The sequence below is a fragment of the Manis pentadactyla genome, chromosome 4 (assembly GCF_030020395.1).
Source record: "Manis pentadactyla isolate mManPen7 chromosome 4, mManPen7.hap1, whole genome shotgun sequence".
Classification (NCBI taxonomy): Eukaryota; Metazoa; Chordata; class Mammalia; order Pholidota; family Manidae; genus Manis; species Manis pentadactyla.
Window position 1 is genome coordinate 141,621,983 of NC_080022.1, and position 19,826 is coordinate 141,641,808.

Below are 19,826 nucleotides of genomic sequence, written 5' to 3' on the forward strand. Positions count from 1 at the left end.
GAATTATGTATATAAATGTTTTACCACTGTGTTGTACACTTGAAACTAATGTAATGTAATACTGTGCGTCAACTACCCTTCAATAAAAAATAATTATTTTTTTAAAAAAATAAATAAATAAAGAACAATAAAACAATAGAAAAAAAAACACTATAAATCATGTAAAAATCATGTATTTCATTGAAGGGTAGTGATCTTAAACAATACTGAGTCAACCAATTACTAAGTTATTCAACTTATTATAAGCTGGGCACTGTACTCAGCCTTGTAAATGATACACTCCTTTTGATTAAAATGTTATCCAACAAAAAAAACAAAACAAAAAAAGAAACAAAACAAAAAAACAGTATGTAAAGTATGAACCTATTTTTTTAAAAAGGATATATGCACAAACAGAAAGACTGAAATACACCTATTAATTGAAATTATGGGTGATTTAAATTCTTTTTAAAAATCTGTATTTTTTATAATTAAGGTGATTTGCTTTGAAAATAATGAAAAAAAAACCTTTTATGAAAAAGAAAGATGGGCTTTGTTTTTAAGTGGAAAGTGAACTTGAGGATTTCTTTTTTTTTTTTTTTTCCTCGATAATTATTTTTTATTGAAGGGTAGTTGACACAAAGTATTACATTAGTTTCAGGTGTACAACACAGTGATTCAACATTTATATACATGATAATTCTAGGTACCAGCTATCACCATACCAAGTTGTTACAATATTTTGACTATATTCCTTATGCTATACATTACATCCCGGTTACTTATTTATTTTACAATTGGAAGTGTGTTTGTGTTTATATATACATATATGTATATATATATATATATAATTTTTTTTTTTTTTTGTGAGGGCATCTCTCATATTTATTGATCAAATGGTTGTTAACAACAATAAAATTCTGTATAGGGGGGGTCAATACTCAATGCACAATCATTAATCCACCCCAAGCCTAATTTTCGTCAGTCTCCAATCTTCTGAGGCATAACAAACAAGTTCTTACATGGAGAACAAATTCTTACATAGTGAATAAGTTACATGGTGAACATTACAAGGGCAGTCATCACAGAAGCTTTCGGTTTTGTTCATGCATTATGAACTATAAACAGTTCAAATATGAATATTCATTTGGTTTTTATACTTGATTTATATGTGGATACCACATTTCTCTATTATTATTATTTTTAATAAAATGCTGAAGTGGTAGGTAGATACGAGATAAAGGTAGAAAACATAGTTTAGTGTTGTAAGAGAGCACATGTAGATGATCAGGTGTGTGCCTGTAGACTATGTGTTAATCCGAGCTAGACAAGGGCAATAAAACATCCATGTATGCAGAAGATTTCTCTCAGAACATGAGGGGGGAGGTTCTAAGCCTCACCTCTGCTGATCCCCATTTTCTCACCTGATGACCCCCCTGCGATTGTGCCTGTCTTAGGTTGTTCCTCCCTTGAGGAGTCTTACCCGTCTCTGGCTAACCAGTCATCTTCCGGGGCCATACAGGGAAATGTTAAGTTGGTAAGTGAGAGAGAAGCCTTATTGTTTGAAAAGGTTAGCTTTTTACTTCTTTGCCTATTTATGCCCTGTGGCTTCTATGCCCAGCATTTGTCTTGAGGTGTCTTTACCACTTGGAAGAATTATGATACTCGGTAAATTCGACATGTGGCACAAATTCTATTTAACTTGAGGATTTCTTAACCATGGAGTTCTGTGGGCCTCCTGAAACAGATCTACATTTTAATGACTGAGGAAAATGAGAACAGATTTGAGGACTGTTATAGCCATTTCAAAATGTCTTTGGGGGATAGTAATGCAGCCTCCTAAATTAGTACATGTTCATAATCTTGAAACCTAAGAGAAGTTACATGCCAGACTGTAAGGAAATTTAATTTGTTGAGTTTCTTCTTTCTGTTTTTTTCTAAAACTACCTTTAATAGGCAAAAAGCTAAGTGTATTAATTTAGGACAGATACTTAGATTCTGACAGTCCAGTGGTGTGAGCAACCCTAGGACAAAGGACATAGTGAGGAGGGCACCAGGGGACCAATAGTCCCTTCTAAGGAAGCCACAGAATACTTGTAAGGGCATAATCAGACATACTAATTCCTAAGGATTGACAAAATTTACATTTAAAAGACAGAACTCTTCATATTTCCAACAAAGCACTCTAAGCAACTACCTTTTCAAGAATCTGGAGACTTGGTTTTATTTCTGGCTTCATTATTATGAAGCTATATGGTTTTGGGCATATCATGAAAAAGAAAATGCACACCAGAATGACAATACGTTAGTTTTCAAGGATAAATATGGAAAGTAGACTAGAATACTTGGGTTGGCTGCTCAACCCATGTTCTCCCCTGTTGGGAAGTCATGGTGTCAGATCAAGAAAAGCTGAAGACCAGTCTCCAACAGGATGCTTGTGAATACTTGAAGAGCTCATAGTCAAGCAAGCACGAATACTTACATGAACCTAGAGGTACTGGGCACACACTGACTTACTGCTCTTCCACTTTTAGGCAAGTTACTTAAGCTGATTTTGCTTCAGTTTCCACATTTGCCAAAAGGTCTTACTCTTACTCTGTATGTATGTTGTGGCATAATATTGCATAAAAGAGATTTGAGTTTAAATCCTGGCTCTGCCATGTGCTATCTAAGAGATCTGGGACCAGGGCCTTAACTCAGCTCTGAATTTCAGTTCCCCCGTCTGTCAAAGAGAGAAGGAAATAACATAGGTATCTTACAAATGTACTGTCAGAATTAAATGAAACAATGCCTTTGGGTGCTGATTCCTGGAAAGTGTTCCATAAATAATAACTTACTAACACCTCATAGAGCTCATCTCAGAAAATAAGGCACCATCAGGGAGGAAAATGGTCTGAAAGGTAGTTTTGACATAACTTATCAGCAACACTACTGTAATCTCAAGGCTACAATTTCAGAGAGACTACTAAATTCTCATCATATTTTCCTTCCTCCATGTGGACATGGCCAGTTTAAGGCCATTCCTAGGTATTTTCTACTAATCTTTGCCACTCTGTGTTTTCCTCCTCTCCTTTTCTAGCAACAGGGCTCTACCCACAGGTGCCAATAGCTAGATGCAGGCATTTCCTGCTCAGGCCTCTCTTCAATCAGCTCCAAGATGCTATTTGTTGAAACAAGAAGCCCTACTTTTATTAAGCACCATTGAGGAACATCACACCATAACCAGTAACCATTTGTGTGTCTTAAACATTCAGGTAGTCTGTGATCCTGCCACTTCCTGTGAAGACACCCCAGTCTCCTATTCCATGTGTACCAGCTCCACCCAGCTAAGTCAGTTCAGTAGTTATCTACATCTCACTTTGTCACCATTCCTTGTTTAAATGGGTATCTACAAACTTTAGCTTTCTTTCTGCTGCCCCCTTTAGCTTCAAAGTCATTCAGGGAGTACTTCTGTTAAGCAACTACTGTGCTATGCCAAGGAGATTGAAAAATGAACAAGACACAACCTTCAAGTTGTTCAAATGTTAATATGGGAGACAGATATAAAAATAATTGTCTAACAAAGTAAAGAGGTAGTATAGGCATTGTGGTGTCTTGGAGAAAGACACTCTGAGTGAGACAAAATATGGTGACATTACATAGAGACTTAAAATAGCCAAAACAATCTTGAAAAAAAACAAAGTTGGGAGACTCATACTTACTGATTTTAATGCTTATTACAAAGCTACAATAAAACAGTGTGCTACTGGTGTAAAGACGCATATATAGATTAATAGGATAGAATTAAGCGTCCAGAAATAAACTCACCTGTCTATGGTCACCTGATTTTGACAAGAGTGTTAAGACCATCCAGTGGATAAAGAACAGTCTTTTCAGTAAATGGTACTGGGGCAGCTGGATATCTACATGCTGAAGAATTAAGTTGAATCCACTCATGCCATATACAAAAATTAACTCAAAATGGATTGAAGGCCTAAATGTAAGTACTAAAACTATAAAATGCTTAGAAGAAAATATAGGTATACAGGTATAAATCTTTGTAATTTTGGATTGGGTAATGGTGTCCTAGATATGACATCAAAAGCACAAGCACCAGAGGGAAAAATATAAAAGTTGGACTTCATCAAAATGAAAAACTTCAGTGCTTCAAAGGACATGACTGAGCATATGGAAAGATAACCCACAGAAATGGAGAAAATATCTACAAATCATGTATCTGATAAAGGGTCTAGTATCCAGACTATAAAAAGGACTTTTACGACTCAACAACAGATAGACAACCCAGTTTTAAAATGGGTAAAGGATTTGAATTGACATTTCTTCAAAGAAGATAAACAGATGTCCAATAAGCACATGAAACACTGCTCAACATCTTAGTCACCAGGGAAATCAAATACAAATTGAAACCACAATGAGATACCACTTCATACCCCCTAGAAATGGCTATAATAAAAAAACAAAAGAAGGGTTGGTTACAATATGGAAAAATTAGAGCCCTCATCCATTGCTGGCAGGAATGTAAAATGGTGCCACTGCTGTGGAAAACAGCTGGGCAATTCCTCAAAATTTGAAACATAGAGCTACCCCATGACCCACTCGGTCCACTCCTAGGGATATATGCAAGAGAACTGACAACATATTCATACAAAAACTTGTACATGAATATTCATTGCATTATTAATAATAGTTAAAAAGTGGACACAACCCAAATGTCCATCAACATTTATTATGAATGGATAAATTGAATGTGGTATAACCATAGAATAGAATATTATTCAGCCATGGAAAGGAATGAACTGATACATGCTACCCATGAATGAACAATGAACACATTAGGCTAAGTTAAGGAAGTCAGTCCCCCAAACCACATATTATATGATTCCATTTATGTGAAATGCCCAGAATAGGCAAATCCATATAGACAGAAAATAAATTAGCACTTGTCAAGGAAATGGTGAGTGACTGCTAAGGAGCATGGTGTTTCTTTTTGGTGTGACGAAGATGTTCTGTAATTAGTGGTGGTGGTTGTATGGCCTTGTAAACGCACTCTAAACCATTGAATTATACACTTTCAAGGGGTGAATTTTGTGGTATGTGAATTATACTTCAATTTTTAATAAGGGGGCAGTCATTTGAACTGAGTCTTAAAGGATGTGCTCATTGGGTGGACAACGGTGGGTAGAGAATGAGAAGAGAATGAGAAAAGGTCTGGAAGCCACAAACAAGTAATGCATTCAGGGATGTGAAGGTGGCTCTGAGGCTGGAGTAAGGGATATACTCCGGAGTGGCAGAACGCACAAGATGGTGAAGAGATAATAATGAAGGCCCTGTAGGCTAACCAAGGAGAAGGACCTGGGTGCCTTCAATGAGAATGAGGTCTCCTCCCTGGAGAATGACACAACTAAACTGCTGGGCTCAACCCATCTTGTCAAAGAAGCCTACTTCCATCAACTCAGAGTTATCTAACAACCCCACTCCACTTTGGCAAGCCCAATACTCATTTTCTCACCATTTCTAAAATCCATTTATTCACAGCACCAGTTATTCCAAGTTTTCTCCCCACCAGAATATAAACTCCTTGAGGGCAGCCCTGTTTCCCATCTTGACTATAGGAGTACAAGCACAGAGGACTCTGTGGAATTCCAAAGATGCGTACTGAGATTTCAATTTTGACCAAGTTCTGAGCTTTCCTAACTGTACAAAACTTTGCTCATATTGTCACCCTGTTTGGAATGACCTCCTGATTACAAGTTCATTCAAAACTTCGCCATCCTTTGTGGTCTATTTCACATGCAGCTACCTTAAGAAGCCTTTCTTCGCTTCCCTGCCTGGATATGAAATCTGTCTTTTAAAGAGCGTGTACTTCGTACTTTTCTTATGGCACTGATTTCTCCATCCTTATACTGCAGTTATTTGGGTATTCCTCCCATCTCACACATCTCTTATCCCACACTTACTGGAATCTAAACACCTTAGGATAAGGTGTCTTTCCCAGCCTGGGAACTCCCAGCACTGTACTGGATAGAGTCTGATTTGAAGTGTTCAGCAAAAATGACAGAATCAGAGAAAAATAAGGATTACCACACACACACACAAATTTTTTTTTTAAATCCTAGAAGAAACTACAAAAAAAACAGGATGTAGGCACAAATAACAGAGAGTATATGTTGAATCAATTTATGACCACTTGGCTTGTTTATATCTGGTCATTTTCATCACATGGATTTCATTTTGCTAGAACTCCAGAAGACTCAGACAAAGAGTTATGGCCTCCCAGCTGCTGCATTCCCAAGTCTGTGGTTTTCCTATGATATAAACAAAAGATTCTGGAGGTATGGTCTCTGTTAATATTTGCTGGTGTGGGTCTGGGGAGAAATGGGTGGTGGGGTGGTGGGGGCAGTTTGAGAAATCCACCTAATGAACTGACAGTTCATATAAGCAACACCTGGAGTGTTAAACACCCTAAAACTGTTATTTTACTGGGGGAAAAAAAACCTTCTCTTCCTTTGGTAAATGTAAAAATTCTTTCACCAGCTCCATTCCGATATAAAGTGTGTGGCAGTTCAGGAGAGATGGCAGCTGGAACAGATCATGTTCAGGATGTAGTGAACATTCACCAGCAGCTAGGGGATAATCAGAGCCCACAAAACAAATAGTCAGAGCCATGTTTCTTGAAGAAAATGGGGTGGCTCAATTTGCCTGCTCAGAGCGTTCTGCTTGTAAACATTGAGAATACTGGAAATACACATCACATCTGATTGGCAAAAGGATCAGCCTTTTGAATAGAAACTCTGTGACATCAGCTATTCAGGACTCCCCACTTAGCTTCATAAAATCCTGAAGCTTAAGTTTTGGTTTTAGTCCTATTTTTGTTAACCTTTTTACAGCCCACTACAAAACCAAATTCAGACCAAATGTCTGCTTATACAACCTCGTGACATGGCCCCTTCTCCTGACAAGAGGGAAAGACACCTAACATTCATTGGCACCAGGCCAGTCACTGTCTTCATGCTCCACCCTCACAACACTCTGGAAGGCAGACACCCACATTTCACACACCGAGGAGGTAACTTGGGACCAGAGAGCTTAAGTCACTTACTCTGTTCCCCACAGGAAAAATGAGAAGAGTTAGGTCTGACTCTAAAGCCAGTGTTTTTTCCACTGTATTCTGCAACTGGCCAGTATACCCCCAGAGAAGTTCTTTCTCCTGAATTTGTAAGAATGCTACAAGACTCTGTATGCATTGGCAAATGTTTTCTGTAAACGGCCAGTTAGTAAATATTTAGGCTTTATGAGCCATATAGTCTCAGTTGTAATTACTTAGTTCTGCCAGCATAGCACAAAAGCAGCCATAGATAATATGTAAATGAATGAGCATTGTTGTGTTCCAGTAAAACTTTACAGAAACAGACAGTAGGCTAGATTTGGCCCACAGGCTATGGTGTACTGGCTCCTACTCCAGAAAGTTCTAAAATGGGCAGCTTCATGTTATTTGGCTTAGAAGTCAATAAAGAATTGCCTATTTCCAACTTAATCTACAAACATGAGATCCTTCTATATTCTGTATGGTCCAGGCACTTAGGGAATTTGCATTCTTTTAGGAAGGAAAAAACACAGGTACATAAAAGTCAGTTAGCAACATGAGGCAGCATGTGGTAAGTAGCAAAGGAGAAGACTTACGGCTAACCAATGGGCCACCAAGATATTAGAAAAGCAGGGTCCACAACTTGATCAAATAATCCTGCCTTGGCACCAGAGCTCAAAGAGTTGGAAAACCTCTCAGAAGTTACTCCAACAAAAACACCCATTCTATTCTGGCCAGGTCACATTCAGGTTTTCACCATATGTCAGATGCCAATCAAACACATGTCCATGCACCTGCTGCTTGGCTCATTCTCAAAGGACAAGCAACTGACCTAAGGTGCAAGATAAACTGAGCACTCCCAGAGGTCCTCCACACTCCTCCCTGCTCCTACTCAAGAGCCTGGAGAAGCTGTAGACAAGCCCTGGGAGAAGCCATCTGTGGTCACTCCTGAAGTCTAGGAAGAAGCACTGCCTGAAACCTTACCTTGCTCATGGCAGTCAGGGCAGGATCACAGGCAGCATCCAGATCTTGAACCAACAACTGAATGCTGCTAGAGATGACACTGCAAATCAAACAAATTATTGTGGTCATAACTTAAGAAACTGACTTACTGAAGGACTGACACAGCCCCTTCCAAATGTTTTAGGCACCTCTGTAAAAATCAGACTCATCATTTAATTAGGAAAACTCAAGTTTCATTTCAAAAGGCAATGAATGGCACTGAGGAGCTCTGGCTCTTTCTTCATTCTCGCTGCATGTTTGTTCTTATTCAGGTGTGTCGCAACTCAGGCAGGCACAAAATCCCACAGCTAGTCTCTTTCATCGCCACACCCAGAAGCCCTCTTTATTTTCTCCTCCCAAAGTACCTGACTTCCCAAAATGTTTAAATCAGAACATGGGGAAACAGAGTGGAAAAAAGGAGAGGAAATGACCTAAGAGAATTCTGACTTAGACTCAAGTGGCTGATGTGAAAGCTAAAGCTTGGTCTATCCCAATCTCATTTAATGACTGCAACAAAAACACTTCAAGGCAGGACCAGGGAAAGGACTATTTCAAGAAGGCTTTACAGTGTGAACTTCTTAGACAGACACCACCCCATCCCAACCCCCCTCGCCCCCACCACCCACCCTACATGGCTAAAATCAAGCTGCTTACACTTTATTTTCTAAGACACTGCAGGCAGGGCGGGCCCTCTGTGGATTGAGGGGCAGACGGGAGGCCCTAGACCTGGCCTTCCTGCACAGATGGCCATGGGAGGATCTCCTCTTTTGTTATTCTAGATAGCGCAACAATAAAGACCCCACAAGCGAGGTAGCTGCACCAACGTCTCATGTTTCTTCTCAGTGGTCAGTGGAGCATCATTCTGACCCAACAGGAGCCTCTGGAAACCTCTTAGGTCCTGCAGTGATCTAGAGCCAATAGCCTGAGACATGCTGCTTCGTGAAGGGGAAGGGGCAGGCCTTGAGCAAATATGTGCAAGGTACATACGTGCTGAATGTGTCCATTTCTCCAGTCAGATTGATTCGTTCAATCAGACTTACATCAACCTTTTCTTTGAGTTTTTCTTCCAGCTATTAGAAAATAAGAAAGAAAATCATACTTAATTATCCAAAGGAGTACCATAATAATGCTTAACATTTACTGAGTTTGATGACAGAGGCACAATTCCAGGCTCTTTTCATTACTGACTCATTTAATTCTCACAACCCTATGAGGAAGATGCTATTATTAAATTCATCTCCATTTTACAAATGAGAAAATGAAGGAGTGACTACCCAAGATAGTAAGTGGTAGAGCCAGCAATCAAACCTCCTCTAGAACCTGGGCCTTTTAGCACTGGGGTGTACTTGCTTCTTATGACACATTGACAATTCATTAATTTTAAAAGGACCTCAACTTTTAGAACACTCCCTGCCCCTTGGACGGCAGGCTCATTCACCAACACTGGAAGCCTTTGGTGGCAGATGGCAGTAAAATCAGTTAAAGTATTTAGCGAGCACTACTATGGACCACCTGCTGTGTTAAGGTGTTGGGGACACTGAGATAAAAAACACAGTCTCTGCCTTCACCAGCCTACAGCTAAGGAGAGAAACACTGGCCTTTATCCTGGCAGCCTCAAAGAAAAATAAAACTGACCAGGAATTGTAAATATCTCAAAACATTCCAGGAATTGATTCATCTACCACTCCAAACCCTATGTATGCCACAAACTCTAAGAATAAGGAATGTTTTGTCTTACATTTTAAAATGCTTTTAGGGGTGCATAAATTAGTGTAACCCTTTTGTTAGACAATTTATTTAAAAAACAAAATCTTAAATATACACACTCTTTAGGCCAGCAATTTCACATCTAGAAATATATTCTAATGAATAATGAGAACAGTGTACAAAGATATGCAAGTACTCTTTGCAGTATTAATTCAACCAGTATGCACTGAAAGCCTCTCTTTTGCTGGGTTCTGTATTAAGGGTTAACAGAACAGATAGTCCTCTTCTCATAAAGACAACATTATAGTTGTTATTCATAGTAGTGAAAAACTGGAAACAATCTACAGTGCTTATAGGGAACTGGTGAAAACTGCTTAAGGCGTAGGCTTATGGTGCTTCAACTCTTCAGAGCCCTTTCCTTTCACACTGAAAAAACAATCCTTTCCCCCTTGCCTGCTTGGCTTCAGTTACACGACCTCTTAAGGTTCTGGAACACAGTAAGAACACACTAAGGTCTTTTCCCCCTCAGGCCTTCACACTTCCTACTTCCTCTCTCTGAAACACTCCCTGTTCACCCCTCATAACTACACCCACACCCGCACACACATACACACACACCCTCTCTCAGCCCTTCCAAACTCCTCATTAGGCACTCTCCCTCCCAACCCTCAGGTCTCTGCCTCATTATCACCTCCTCACAGAGGCCCTCCTTGACTATCCCACTTCAGTAGGAAACTCCCTAGCTACCACGGCAGCCTTTGTTTCCTTCCTAGCACTTATCACAAAACTTATCTTGGCTTATTTATTATGTGGTTCCTCCATTAGTTCTAAGTTCCATGACAGTCAGAAACTGTCAACTTTGTTCACCACTATTAATTAACACCAAATACAGTGACTGGTACATAGTAAGTGCTGCATAAAGATGTCTTGAAGGAATGAATGCAACACCCTTTGCATTCAACACCTAAAATGTTCAGCATAAAAGTGTTAACAGTTAATGAACTATACTGGTAAGTTATTGGCATTGTGTTTAAGTTTTATTTTTCAATTCTTCATTGCTTGCATTCTTAATTCTCCTTTGTTTCTTCCTCCATTTCTTTTTGCCCAGCCCTATAATTTTTTCCTAAGGAAACTGGGTTGTTTGTCCTATAGATTTTCCTGCAGCTTGGATTTTGTTAGTTACATCCACAAGGGATTAATTAATATGTTCCTCTGTTCCTTATATTTCTTGTAAATTATAATTTGATATAGAAGCTTGATCAGATTTAAGTTATTTTTTTTTCTAAGAAAACTACTTCATAATGTGTTGTATACTTCATTATCAGGAGATATATGGTGTTTGGTTGTCTCTCTTTGTAATGTCACAGCAGCCATTGGTGGGCAATGCCCAGATCCATTATTCTACGGGGAGCTGTAAAAGAGTAAGGTTCTAATTCTACCTTCTTCACTTATTAGCTAAAATTCTGCTATCAAGAACTACTTCCCATTGTCAATAATTTGGTTATCCTGAGGTACAAGTCAGATAGGAATGGAAGGATAAGAACTTTCTCTTTATTTACCAGTATTCAACTTATACCAGAGGTTCCTTAGTATCTTCAAAGGTGATAATTTAAAAAAAATCACTATAAACAAGTGGATTTAAACCTATTTGATGTTTTTAACCTATCACAGTTAATATTCTCAGTGATGCTTATATGTCCATCTTTGACCAGTAGAGATCACTCAGGTTGGCTCCCTAGGGCTGCCATAACAAATTACTACAACCTTGGTGGCCTGAAACAGAAATTTATTCTTTCACAGGTCTGGAGGCCAGAAATCTAAAATCAATGTTCTGGAGGTTCTGGGGGAGAAACTATTCTGTGTTTCTCTTCTATCTTCTGGTGGTTGCTGGCACTCCTTGGCCTTCCTTGGCTTGTAGACATAGCACTCCAATCTCTGTCTCCATCTTCACATGGCCTTCTTCCCTGTGCCTTTGTGTGTTAAATCTCTCTCTCCTTTCTAAGGACACCAGTCCTCAGATTTAGGGTTCAGCCCAAATGCAAGATGATCTCAGCTTGAGATCCTTATTTAATTACATCTTTAAAGACCCTATTTCCAAGTAAGGTCACATTTACAGGCATGAGGGGTTAGGACTTAGAAATATTGTTTTGAATAATAAATCCATTACAGCTCTTGAGTCCTTTTGAAAATTACTCTCATAGTCCTTGATATTTTCTTTGCTTTTTGTATGACATGATGTTCTGGGCTTATCTTGTATATTTCATGGCACAGACTTGGAATTAGTCATTTCTTAAGGAATCCGTGGTTCCTTTTAGTGGCAAATGATATGTAGAAATCACAATATAGGTGCTAAGAATGTATTTCCTTTTTTAAAATTGAAGTATCATTGTTATACAATCTTATACTGGTTTCAAGTATACAACACAGTGGTTCAACAATTACCCATATTATTAAATCCTCACCCCCACTAATGCAGCTACTATATGTCAACATAGGAAGATGTCACAGAATCACGGGCTATATTCTCCCTGCTGTACTGCTATCTCTGTGACCAACTTATATTACGATTGAGAATTTTTGTTCCCCTTTATCCCCCTCACCCTCCCTACCCACCCACCCTAACCTCTCCCCCATCACTTCTCAGTGTCTATGAGTCTACTGCTATTTTGTTCATTTTGTTTTGTTTTGTTTTTATATTCCACAATTAAGTGAAATCATATGATATTTGTCTTTCTCTGCCTGGTCCACTTCACTTAGTGTAATACCCTCTAGTTCCATCCATGTTGTTGCAAATGGCAGGATTTCTTTCTTTTTATGGCTGAAAAATAATCCATTGTGCATATGTACCACATCTTCTTTATCCATTCATCTACTGATGGACACTTAGGTTGCTTCCATATATTGGTTATTATAAATACTGTGGTGATAAACACAGGGGTGCATATATCTTTCTTTTCAAACCAGGGATTTTGTATTCTTTGGGCAAATTCCTAGAAGTGGAATTACTGGGTCAAATGGTATTTCTAGTTTTAGTTTTCTGAGGAATCGCCATACTGCTTTCCACAGCAGTTGCACCAAATAACATTCCCACCAACAGTGTAGGAGGGTTCCCTTTTCTCTACACCCTCGCCAGCATTTGTTATTTTTTGTGTTTTGCATATTGGCCATTCTGACTGGTGTGAGGTGATAGCTCATTGTGGTTTTGAATCACATTTCCCTGATTATTAGTGATGTGGAGCATCTTTTCATGTGCTGTTGGCCATCTATATGTTCAGGTCCTCTGCCCATTTTTTAATTGGGTTGTTTGTTTTTTTGGTGTTGAGATGTATGAGTTCTTTATATATTTTGGATGTTAGGCCCTTATTGGATAAATCATTTTCAAATATATTCTCCCATACTGTCTTTTGTTTTGCTGATGGTGCCCTTTGCTGTACAGAAGCTTTTTGGTTTGATGTAGTCCTACCTGGTCATTTTTTATTTTGTTTCCCTTGCCCAAGGAGATGTGTCCAGGAAAAAATTGCTCATGCTTATGTTCAAGAGATTTTTGCCTGTGTTTTCTTCTGAGAATTTTATGGTTTCATGTCTTATATTTAGGTCTTTAATTCCTTTCAAGTTTACTTCTGTGTATGGAATTAGACAGTAATGCAGTTTCATTCTTTTGCATGTAGCTGGTCTAGTTGTCCCAACACCATTTATCAAAGAGGCTGTCTTCTCTCCATTGTATATTCATGGCTTTTTTATCATATATTAACTGACCATATAAGCATGGGTTTATATCTGGGCTCTCTATTCTGTTCCATTGATCTATGGGTCTGTTCTTGTGCACGTACTATGCTGTCTTGATTACTGTAGCTTTGTAGTACAGCTTGAGTCAGGAAGCATAATCCCTCTAGCTTTCTTCTTTCTCAGGATTGCTTTGGCTATTCAGGGTCTTTTGTGGTTCTATATGAATTTTAGGATTGTTTTCTCTAGTTCATTGAAAAATGCCATTGGTATTTTGATTTTGATAGGGATTGCACTGAAACTGTGAATTGATTTGGGCAGAATGGCCATTTTGACAATATTAGTTCTTCCTATCCATGAGCTCAGGATAGACAGATTTCCATTTATTTGTGTCATCTTTAATTTCTTTCATGAGTGTCATAGTTTTCAGAGTACAGTTCTTTCACCTCCTTGGTTAGGTTTATTCCTAGGTGTTTTATTCTTTTTAATGGAATTGCTTTCCTTATTTCTTTTACCACTACTTCATTGTTAGTATATAGGAAAGCAACAGATTTCTGTATATTAATTTCATACCCTGCAACTTTGCTGAATCCAGTTATTAGTTTTAATAGTCTTTGGGGGAGTCTTTAGGGTTTTCTACATATAATATCATGTCATCTGAAAACAGTGACAGTTTAATTTCTTCCTTACCAATCTGGGTGCCTTTTATCTCTTCATCTTGTCTGATTGTTGTGGCTAGGACCTCCAGCACTATTTGAATAAAAGTGGTGAGAGTGGACATTCTTGTGCTGTTCCTGATCTTAGAGGAAAAACTTTCAGCTTTTCACCATTGAGTATGATGTTAGCTGTGGGTTTGTTGTATATGGCCTTTATTATGTTAAGGTACGTACCCTCTTTACCCAAATTTTGAGAGTTTTTATCATGAATGGATGTTGAATTTTGTCAAATGCTTTGTCAGCATCTATTGAGATGATCATGTGGTTTTTTATCCTTATTTCTGTTAATGTGGTATATGATGTTGATTGATTTATGAATATTATACCATCCTTGCATCCCTGGAATAAATCCCACTTGGTCATGATGGATGATCCTTTTGATATATTTTTGAATTCAGTTTGCTAATATTTTGTTGAGTATTTTTGCATCTATGTTCATCAGGGATATTGGCCTGAAATTTTCTTTTATTTTTTTATGTGGTATCTTTGTCTGCTTCTGGTATTAGAGTGATGCTGGCTTCATAGAATCAGTTTGGAAGTATTTCCTCCTCTTTGACCTTTCGGAATACTTTAAGAAGGATGGGGGAACAGGGGCTCAAAATGGCAGCATGAGTAGTAGGGCAGTGGAAATCTCCTCCCAAAACTATACATACTTTTGAAAATACAACAAATACAACTATTCCTAAAAGAGAGACCAGAAGATACACTACAACAGCCAGGCTACATCTACATCTGTGAGAACTCAGCATCTCACAAAAAGGGTAAGATACAAAGTCGTGACCCAGCAGGACCCAAGCACTCTCCCTACCCCAGCTCACCAGCGGGAGGAAAAGAATCAGAGTGGGGAGGGAGTGGAAGCACAGGACCACTAAATAACCAGCCCAAGTAATCTGCACTGGGAGCACAGACACACATTGCATGGTGTACTGGATATCAGAGAAATGGAAAAGTAAAATCCGAGACGGAGACTGCGAGTGGGTCCCCACAGCCAGTTCCCCTGGGACAAAAGAAAAGAGGGCGCTTTTTAAAAGTCTTAAAGGGACAAGGGCTTAACAGCTGGACAAAATTGTCCCAGCACACTCACCCAGCAGACTGGGAATCTTAAGGAACTTCAGGAGCCCTAACCCCTGGGGGGTAATGCAGCCCTGAAGCCCCTCACGGTAATAAGCAGCCTGCCATTCATTCCCCCCAGCTGGTACTGTAAGCAAACTGGCTGACCCACCACAGCTGCACAGCAGCTGGAGAACAGCCCTGCTCACAACAAACACACAGAATCTTCTCCCAGTGCACAGCTAACCGGGACAGACCTAGAGGCTGCCGCTGGTGCGCAGCAGCCCGGTACAGACAGAGGAAGCCGGAGCAAGATCGGAAGGCACTAAGGGGCGCCCTTCTCACAGAAGAACACACCCGGCATGCCTGTGACCCCCCACAGTGTCCTAGGCTATCCCGAGGGACATCCCATCCACAGCAGCTCAGGAGTTTATCCCAGAGACTGCTCCCGGTATGTGGGTAAACAGCACAGGCAGCGGAAGCCAGAGCAAGGTCTGCAAGGCACAAAGGGGTGCTGTTCTCACAGGAGAACATACACGGCATGTCTGCAACCCCCCGCAGTGCCCTAGGCTATCCTGACGGCTGCCTTGCCCACGACAGCTCAGGAGATTATCTCAGAGACTGCTCCTGGTGTGCAGTTACCGACACAGGCAGCGGAGAAGAGCAAGGTGACCAACAAGCAGGAAGGGACTTTGTTCTCCCAGCTGACACAGGCGTCACCTGCTGGTGACCACTTCTATTGCCATGAAAAGGCAGAAGAATCTGGTCCAGTCAAGAATAACTCAGACAACCCCAGAGAGATGGCCTGGTTAGATAGATATAACTAATCTTCCTGAAAAAGAATTCAAAATAAAAGTCATAACCATGCTGATTGACCTGTAGAGAAATATGCAAGAGATAAGGGATGAAATCCGGAGGGAGGTAACAGAAATGAAACAGTCAATAGAAGGTTTTAAGAGCAGACTGGATGAGGTGCAAGAGACTGTTAATGGAATAGAAATCAGAGAACAGGAATACAGAGAAGCTGAGGCAGAGAGAGATAAAAGGATCCCTAGGAATGAAAGAATATTAAGAGAACTGTGTGACCAATCCAAACGGAACAATATTTGCATTATAGGGGTACCAGAAGAAGAAGAGAGAAAAAGGGATAGAAAGTGTCTTTGAAGAAATAATTGCTGAAAACTTCCCCAAGCTGGGTAAGGAAATAGTCTCTCAGATGATGGAAGCTCACAGATCTCCCAACACAAGGCACCCAAGGAGGACAACACCAAGACATAATAATTAAAACAGCAAAGATCAAAGACAAGGACAGAGTACTAAAGGCAGCTAGAGAGAGAAAAAAGATGACCTATAAAAGAAAACCAATCAGGCTATCACCAGACTTCTCAACAGAAACCTTACAGGCCAGAAGAGAACGGCATGATATACTTAATGCAATGAAACAGAAAGGACTTGAACCAAGAATACTGTATCCAGCATGATTATCATTTAAATATGAAGGAGGGCCTAACCAATTTCAAGACAAGGAAAAGTTGAGGGAATTTGCCTTCCACAAACCACCTCTACAGGATATTTTACAGGGACTGCTCTAGATGGAAGCACTCCTAAGGCTAAATAGATGTCACCAGAGAAAATAAAATCACACCAAAGAAAGCAGACCAACCAAATACTAACTAAAGGCAAAAAATAAAATCAACTATCCACAAAAGCAGTCAAAGGAAACACAAAAGAGTACAGAATAAAACACCTAACATATAAAGAATGGAGGAGAAGGAGTAAGGGAGAGAAAAAAAGAATCATCGGATTGTGTTTATAACAGCTTAATAAGAGAGTTAAGTTAGATGGTTAGATAGTAAAGAAGCTACCCTTGAACCTTTGGTAACCACAAATTCAAAGCCTGCAATGGCAATAAGTACATATCTATTGATAATCACTCTAAATGTAAATGGACTGAATGCACCAATCAAAAGACACAGAGTAACAGAATGGATAAAAAAGCAAGACCCATCTATATGCTGCTTACAAGAGACTCACTTCAATCCCAAAGACATACACAGACTAAAAGTCAAGGGATGGAAAAAGATATTTGATGGAAATAATAGGGAGAAAAAAGCAGGTGTTGCAGTACTTCTATCAGACAAAATAGACTTCAAAACAAAGAAAGTAACAATAGATTAAGAAGGACACTACATAATGATAAAGGGGGCAGTCCAAAAAGAGGATATAATCATTATAAATATATATGCACCCAACATAGGAGCATTGACATATGTGAAACAAATACTAACAGAATTAAAGGAGGAAACAGAATGCAGTGCATTCATCTTAGGAGACTTCAACACATCACTCACTCCAAAGGACAGATCAACCAGAGAGAAAATAAGTAAGGACACAGAGGCCCTGAACAACACACTAGAAAAGATGGACCTAAGAGACATCTACAGAACTACACACTCAAAACCAGTAGGATACACATTCTTCTCAAGTGCACATGGAACATTTTCCAGAATAGACCACATACTAGGCCACAAAAAGAGCCTCAGTAAATTCCAAAAGATTGAAATTCTACCAACCAACTTCTCAGATCACAAAGGTATAAAACCAGAAATAAATTGTACAAAGAAAACAAAAAGGCTCACAAACACATGGAGGCTTAACAACATGCTCCTAAATAATCAATGGATCAATGACCAAATTAAAACAGAGATCAAGCAATATATGGAGATAAATGACAACAACAGCACAAAGCCCGAACTTCTGTGGGATGCAACGAGGGCAGTTCTAAGAGGAAAGTATATAGCAATCCAGACCTATTTAAAGAAGGAAGAACAATCCCAAATGAATAGTCTATAGTCACAATTATTGAAACTGGAAAAAGAAGAACAAATGAGGTCCAAAGTCAGCAGAAGAAGGGACATAATAAAGATCAGAGAAGAAATAAATAAAATTGAGAAGAATAAAACAACAGAAAAAAAAATCAATGAAACCAAGAGCTGGTTCTTGAGAAAATAAACAAAATAGATACCTCCTAGCCAGACTTATTAAGAGAAAAAGAGAATCTACACACATCAACAGAATCAGAAATGAGAAAGGAAAAATCATGATGGACCCCACAGAAATACAAAGAATTATTAGAGAATACTATGAAAATCTATATGCTAACAAGCTGGAAAACCTAGAAGAAATGGACAACTTCCTAGAAAAATACAAAATTCCAAGACTGACCAAGGAAGAAACAGAAAATCTAAACAGATCAATTACCAACAATGAAATTGAATCGGTAATCAAAAACCTACCCAAAAACAAAACTCCCGGGACAGATGGATTCACTGCTGAATTTTATCAGACATATAGAGAAGACATAATACCCATTCTCCTTAAAGTTTTCTAAAAAATAGAAGAGGAGGGAATACTTCCAGACTCATTCTATGAAGCCAGCATCACTCTAATACCAAAACCAGGCAAAGACCCCACTGAAAAAGAAAATTACAGACCAATATTCCTGATGAATATAGATGCAAAAATACTCAACAAAGTATTTGCAAACTGAATTCAAAAATACATCAAGAGGATCATACACCATGATGAAGTGGGATTCATCTCAGGGATGCAAGGATGATACAACATTCGAAAATCCATCAACATCATCCACCACATCAACAAAAAGAAGGACAAAAACCACATGATCATCTCCAGAGATGCTGAAAAAGCATTCAACAAAATTCAACATCCATTCATGATAAAAACTCTCAACAAAATGGGTACAGAGGACAAAAACCTCAACATAATAAAGGCCATATATGACAAACCCACAGCCAACATCATACTTAACAGTGAGAAGCTGAAAGCTTTTCACCTAAGATCGGGAACAAGACAGGGATGCCCACTCTCCCCACTGTTATTCAACATAGTACTGGAGGTCCTTGCCACAGCAATCAGACAAAACAAAGAAATACAAGGAATCCAGATTGAGGAAGTCAAACTGTCACTATTTGCAGATGACATGATATTGTACATAAAAAACCCTAAAGACTCCAAAACTACTAGAACCAATATCTGAATTCAGCAAAGTGGTAGGATACAAAATTAATACACAGAAATCTGTGGCTTTCCTATACACTAACAATGAACTAGCAGAAAGAGAAATCAGGAAAACAATTCCATTCACAATTGCATCAAAAAGAATAAAATACCTAGGAATAAACCTAACCAAGGAAGTGAAAGACCTATACCCTGAAAACTGCAAGACACTCTTAAAAGAAATTAAAGAGGACACTAACAAATGGAAACACATCCCATGCTCTTGGCTAGGAAGAATTAATATTGTCAAAATGGCCATCCTGCCTAAAGCCAACTACAGATTCAATGCAATCCCTATCAAAATACCAACAGCATTCTTCAATGAACTGGAACAAATAGTTAAAAAATTCATATGGAACCACAAAAAACCCTGAATAGCCAAAGCAATCCTGAGAAGGAAGAATAAAGCAGGGGAGATCTCACTTCCCAACTTCAAGCTCTACTACAAAACCAAAGTAATCAAGACAATTTAGTATCAGCACAAG

At 38.9% G+C, this 19,826-nt stretch overlaps 1 protein-coding gene across 2 annotated transcripts in view; it reads right to left on the minus strand.

The window, feature by feature from the left end:
• VPS53 (VPS53 subunit of GARP complex) overlaps window positions 1-19,826 on the minus strand; it is a 163,977-nt gene that overhangs the window by 37,198 nt on the left and 106,953 nt on the right. For both annotated transcript variants that reach the window (XM_036906231.2, XM_036906232.2), the window contains 2 exons: window positions 9,053-9,135; window positions 8,048-8,126 (listed from right to left, as the gene is read on the minus strand). In XM_036906231.2, coding sequence (XP_036762126.1) covers window positions 8,048-8,126; window positions 9,053-9,135 — 162 coding nt within the window. The remainder of the gene's footprint in view (window positions 1-8,047; window positions 8,127-9,052; window positions 9,136-19,826) is intronic.